This window comes from Plasmodium cynomolgi (genome assembly GCF_000321355.1).
Source record: "Plasmodium cynomolgi strain B DNA, scaffold: 0029, whole genome shotgun sequence".
In the NCBI taxonomy this organism is placed as follows: Eukaryota; Apicomplexa; class Aconoidasida; order Haemosporida; family Plasmodiidae; genus Plasmodium; species Plasmodium cynomolgi.
In genome coordinates, this window is record NW_004192662.1 from 1 (window position 1) to 6,662 (window position 6,662).

Here is a 6,662-nt window from a genome sequence, read left to right on the forward strand (position 1 = left end):
AATGAAACGTAGTACAAAAGAATAAATAATATAATGCTTAAGTCTACCACAAAATCCTATAAATGTGTTATTATAATTTTAAGAGCAATGTAATAACAAGTGAAAGCAAAAATATTATTAACTTCATAAATTTTTTGCTGTTTATATTTACTCAGTGTGTGGTGTCATAAATTTTGTTCTTTATTTATACATAAGTATATATTTTTTCATCAGTTATATATAATATATTAATAACTTGGATATTCTTATTTCTACGTATATTAAGTAACAATTAAATATTTATATCATATATTACATATCTAAAATTAACGGATATAACAAATATATTATTAGTTCTAATATAAATAATTTTATTATTTTAATGAGGTTAAATTATAATATGAGTATTCCTTGTATGTTTTTTCATATAAAAAATGCGTTTATTTTAAAAATAGGAAAATTGACATAATTATTAACAACAAATATATTTTTTGATTTAGTACCAACAAAAAATTAAGCTAACATAGTAGCAGCTTATTTACAAAAAATGAAATACTTTTTATAACGATTATTATGTTTTAAATATGGTATATTATCAGATAAAAACTGATCAAATTATATGAATACAAAAAAATTGATTAATACATAATTTACATATATCATGTATAAAAGAATATACATAAATTGCTTGGTTAAATATTATAATGTCTGAGCTTATATTTTTTATACTTACACTTTCAAGTTTCTTTATTTATTTATTTATATCAAAATTCATTTTATATTTTATTAAGCTCTCCGTTCAAATCAAATATATTATATTTATTAAATTTTATAAATTTTTTTTACGTCTTTTTAATTAAATTATATACTTTGTATTTCAGAAATAACATATGTCTACTTAATATAACATTACCCTTTTTTAAGCAGATTACCTTGATTGATATTTATATAATATTTAATTTTAGATGATCTATATAATTTTGTAAGGTTGAATTATATTTAAAATTTTTACTATTAGTGTATTTAAGGCTATTTTATATTTCCTAATTATATTTAATACACATGGATGATTTTTAAATTATATAAAATATCGTACAATTTCTCTAAACTTCATTGATTTGCCTTTTTCTTCACCATTTTTGATAATAACAATTACGATGAAATTTTCACTATCACTTCTTCTTAATGACTATTATGAATGTTTTCACCCTATCCACCTAATTAGTAATAATAGTCTCGTTCAGGTTGATAATTCAAAAAGTATTGATCCGATTGAGAATCTAAAGATTCATTTTCTGATTCATACTTCTCTAACTCTTTTTCATACTCTTCGTAATAATTATGCTCAAATATTTTCTTCTTTCTTTTTTTTTGGGAGAACTTGATTTTAGTCCAGAAGACTAGCGCAAGAATGGAAAGTAAAAAGCGTTAAAATATATTGTGTAACTATACATGTAAAAGACAATTAAATTATAGCTACTAACGCAATATTAATATTTCATAAAATCTAACTTGCCATTACCATGTTGTAAAAGAAAAGGAAGAAAAACATTCCAAGTACTGCTACCCCCATGATGATGTCACGGATAAAGTTTGAATTCGTCTTATAGGATGCACCTTCCAAAGTACTTGGAACACCAGCCATGGCCCCATATCCTGTATCATTTCTATTCTGTAAAGTAGTATGCAGCCTTGCATGAGGACCCTTTTCAGGGATACCTTCCGCCGGGAAGGTCAAAGATTTTCCAGTTTGCACAGTGGATACCGGTCTTGATACTGCCGCCCCGCGTACTGCTGTTACATGGCTTGCTGATCCTCTTGTATCTCCTGAACTTGCCGGAGCTGCTCCTCCAGCTCTACCACCAACCGGTGCTAAAGTTGCTGAATTTTTGTCCTTTGGTGGCTCTGGAGGCTTACATATTTTTAAATCTGCTAAGAGTTTATTTGGATCATATAGGGATCTACAAGGAAAATAATCGGTACCAACAGGGGAAAAAAAACAAAACATTATTCTTACAGTGCTTTTTATAATACTCTGTATATAATGGCATAAAACTCTCAACATATTTGGAACGCTTATCGCATTCAGCTTTCTTTGTGGAAATACTAATATTTTTAATATTATCGTGGTTTTTAAAATAAATATACGAAAGTTTCCTTTTCCTCCATTCGTCTAAATTAACATCTTTATCATATGGTATATCACACATATTTTTTAATTCATTCTTATGAACCTTACTCCTTATGTCAATAAGTTCTTTAATAAAAGTTATTTCACCGATCATCTTAGAATGGTTATCGTAAATTCCTCTTATTTGATCATAAAACCAGTAGCGTAAATAACTGCACCGTTTAACATTATCAGTCGTTGTTGGATTCTTAACTATATTTTCTAATAGGTATAAAAGCTTATTGCAAAGTTTTTTAGCACCATTATGTTCTTTACTTCCATTTTTGAATACGTTACATTCTGTATATGTTTTTGATGTGTCGTCACTTGAAAATAATGTATCATACGATTTAATAAGTTCTAACTCCTTTGATTCCTTCTCCTGAAAATACACATAAAAAAGTTAATAGGTAAACACTATTAATTATAGTCCTAAAAAGATAAAGATCCCTTTTGTTACAGTCGAAACAACACATGTATATAGTAAAATATAAATAATAATATACACTTTTATATACCAATTTTTCCACATCTATCTTCAACATTTTTATGGAACATTATATTAGCTTAATTAAATCACAAAAAAATTCAAACTTATCAGTATTGATATATAAAATGTCTAATGTATAATAGTCTAACGATTTATTTACGAAATAATTTATCCTTATAATTAGAACCTAAAAGGGCATCAATTTGTATTAACTATTATAATATTTCCTCATTAATTCATTCTTTATTATTTACACAAAACGAATGGCTATTTATAATTATCAAACGAAGGAAATGAAAATACAACAATTTGAACTCAAACTATAAACAATAGTATTCGTATTAAGTTAATGGTTTGCTACATATTTAATTATTATTATATGTTTCATATAATTATACAAATAACCAATAAAAAAGTTATTTTTAATTTGAATATTACAATTTTTTTTTTAAATTTTATGTAAAATTTTTAGAACCATTTATATATAATTACAATTATTTTTTATATACAAATTTTTACTTCTTCATAATAACATCTTTATGATGTTGAAAATTACTTAGCAATTAAATTTTTTAATCATTTCGCGCACCTTAACAGGTACAACAAAAGATTAATCAGCCTATAAAGCAGTTTAACTTAAATTATAAAAAAAAATTAAAGCATTGGATAATATTAAAAAATTATATTATCAGAAAATGTTTCTATTTACAATTTCTTTATTTAAATAATTTGTAAATGTACATCCTTACAGGAAGCGACATGCTGTTCACATTTCTATTCGTTTTAATGTATAGACAATTTAATTTTATTTGTACATTTTTATTCATAATATAAAATAGGACTTATGTTTTATTTATACAAGTAAAGATTTCCTGCTTTATACAGGATCATTATATTATTCAAATATTCCATAAAACGTTGATTTATTTACATTTTCATAATAATATTGTTGTAAAACATATAACACTTTTTTATGACACTACATTAATATGCTTCTCACGATCAATATTATAACAGCGATACACAAGTCTAAATTCATTATAGATATTGTGATTAAGCATAATAACATATAAATTACAGAATATATTCATTCCTAAAGAAATAATGTTCGTTTAACACATTAACTGCTATTTTACACTATCTTTTATAAAGAAACGAGTATTATCTTTTTCTAATGGTCGACAGCAATTAATTTAACATAATCAAGATTTTTTGAAAAGTGTGACCACATGACAAAATGCGTTTCTGCATTGTGAATGATATAAACGCACAACTAGTAAAATGTATTAAACTTTTAATTTGCATCACAAAGTGTAAATAAAATCCTTTTACATTTTCGTGTAAGACAATGAATGTTCATATATTCAATTAAAATTTTTCATTAAAACGACATATATGCAATGGTAGCTTTTTATGTAATGTTTAGAAAGATCTTAATATTAAAAATTCGAAAAATATATATGAATAACAATCATTATATAAAAAATACCTTAAATCTAAGCTATGGTAGCGAAGACGATGCTATAACCTTAGATATATAAGCACCATTCCTTAAATATATCTTTGGCAATAACCATTATAAAAGGAATTTATTTACTACTTTAAAATATTAAATACACACCTGAATCATGTAAGTTAGTTAATTGTGAATATAGCTTATTCAGTAAGAGAGATATAAAATATAAATATTTAAAGTCTCATTACGATTTCGCCAAAGAGATAACATGTTAAAGTATAATAAAAACTTCATTTGAAACATTGTTAATAATAATTTAATTATTTTACAGTTGTTCTTAAAATAATTATTCATGTGTGAGTTTTATTATCTGTAATTATTCATATATTAATTTTTAAAACACACTATTCATATGTAAAAGCATATTTGTTCATAACATTTATTGTTATGACTGATTATACGTACTTGACAGAAATAATATAAAGCTATTATACGAATATTTTAAATCTCAAAATGCGGATGTGTCTACACATATACATAAATTATTTTTCCAAATTATTTATTTAAAGGAAGAATAAAGAAAGATCGCATAATAAAAAATAAAGGACATTATGTCTGGATTATATCTTGGAAACTTAGTAATATCTTTAGATACCATGATGCAGGTTGCTTAAATAAATATTATACATTTAAAAATGATATTGAACAACGAATCGATGCTTTTAATAAAATTAGTGGAAAAAATGTACACACAGAATGGGATCAATTAAATACATATATAATAAATACAGATAAAGAACTAAGGAATGTTATAACAATGGATATGTAAAAGATAAATTAGATGATGAGGAAAAAATAAATGTAATAGAGATCGTACATATAATAATCGAGGAACGCCAGGTAAAAAACCTACAATAACTAAAGTTTCTGCACAAATATATTGTAAAGAATGTAAGAGTACTAAAAATGAAACACCAGTAAGAGTAGATATTAAATCACAATTAGGGTTGATCTCAGGAGCTACTGATTCCAAAAGTTTGAAAACAAAAAATCCCCAAGAAGAAGGTCAAAATCAAGCTGATGTACAAAAATCAAAGCCAGAAAATGTAATTTCACAACCACGAATTAGCATAATGCCTTCTGGTAGTTCTGTTGAAACTCATGATAAAGCCTCTCAAGAAATGTTTGATCATCATTCTACAACCTCTGGAGTGTTAGAAACTCAGAAACAACAGTTAAATGCTTTGGTCAATTCTGGAATTAGTGAACTGGGTAGTTCTCCAAGCGATCCTTTTTCAGAATGTCTATGTGGAAAAGATTCTATTTTAACATGTACTTCAACGGGAAAAAATTTAGGTACAAAAGATATTCAGACTAATCAACATAGTGGTAATCCTTTAGATACTAATCATCCTGGATTTCAGGATTCAGTTAGTAAAATCCATGCAGAGGTAACTAGTGGTGATAAGTATATTATTAAAGGAACAGCTCATAATTTATCTCCTAATCAAAGTACTCCTGGTTCTGTACAACGTGCTAATGAAGATCCTCTTCCTACAGCTACTGATAGAGGAAGCACTGATTCAGTAGCTTCACATCCTGAAAATACTGGTAGTGAGGAATTTAGTAGTGCATCCCTCGCCAGTGCTCCTTCTAGTGATGCATGTACTAATGGTGTAACTTATGTTAATATATCCAGTGATTATAAAACTGCTGATGGAGAAAGTAAAAGTGTTAAAGATTATCATGGTGATCCACTTGGTAGTGAAGATTCATGTATTGCAACTACTTGTAATGCAACACAAAATACTGAAATAACTTCTAATAATAATAATGATATATTGGGTACTCTTAGTTATACATTCAACGCAATGCAACAAAATAAGGATAATATGATAAAGGCTTCAATACCCATTGGTGTTATTCTGTTCCTGACCATTCTTTTAAAGTAAGTTAAAATTTATTGGGTTAAAAAACTTATTCATATTTTTTTAATTATATATAATAAGTAAATTGTATATTTACAAAATTTTCTTATAGTACACTCGTTTGTGGAGGCTTCATGCTAAGAAAAAAAGGAAGAAACGAACAGATATGAATGAAAAATTTCAGAGGGTGCTACAACAACCTTCATTTGGAAGTGAAGAAAGAAGTGTTCCATTTTCATATAGTGCTTTTGAATATTCATCATAATGATCAATATGAATATTAAAAACTAATAATTCGTATTTTGAATTAAACATTAAATATGAATTAATATTTTTTAGTAGTAACTTATTTTTAGTCAACTTGTTTGTTAAATTAGCTCATAGATTATTTGCATCTTATTTTTTAGTGTTCATAATGTTAGAAAACATATATGGAAATTTTAATTACACGACTGTAATCAGCATGTGATAATAACAGTACTGCATTATTTTTTAAAAGTTTTTATATCATGTCTATTATTTGAAATGTTGTTCTGATTTTATGCAATGTACCTCTTTTTCTGGTACATATAAGTATAGGTAATTCAATTGAGTATATTTATACATTGTTTCATTTAATATATTTTTTTTAACATAAAA

General features: G+C 25.7%; 2 protein-coding genes across 2 annotated transcripts; one reads left to right on the forward strand and one right to left on the reverse strand.

Annotated features, from left to right (window-relative positions):
- Positions 1–1,200: 1,200 nt before the first annotated feature.
- Positions 1,201–2,694, reverse strand: PCYB_001620 (CYIR protein; the record flags this gene model as incomplete). The annotated part of the gene is made up of 3 exons (XM_004227584.1): positions 1,201–1,379; positions 2,036–2,531; positions 2,566–2,694. The coding sequence occupies 3 exons, from the start codon at positions 2,692–2,694 to the stop codon at positions 1,201–1,203; spliced, it is 804 nt and encodes a 267-aa protein (XP_004227632.1).
- Positions 2,695–5,043: 2,349 nt separating this feature from the next.
- PCYB_001630 (CYIR protein) lies at positions 5,044–6,045 on the forward strand (the record flags this gene model as incomplete). Its single annotated transcript, XM_004227585.1, has 1 exon — positions 5,044–6,045. A coding segment is annotated over one exon (999 nt), but the record flags the coding sequence as incomplete, so codon positions are not given.
- Between the last annotated feature and the right edge of the window lie 617 nt (positions 6,046–6,662).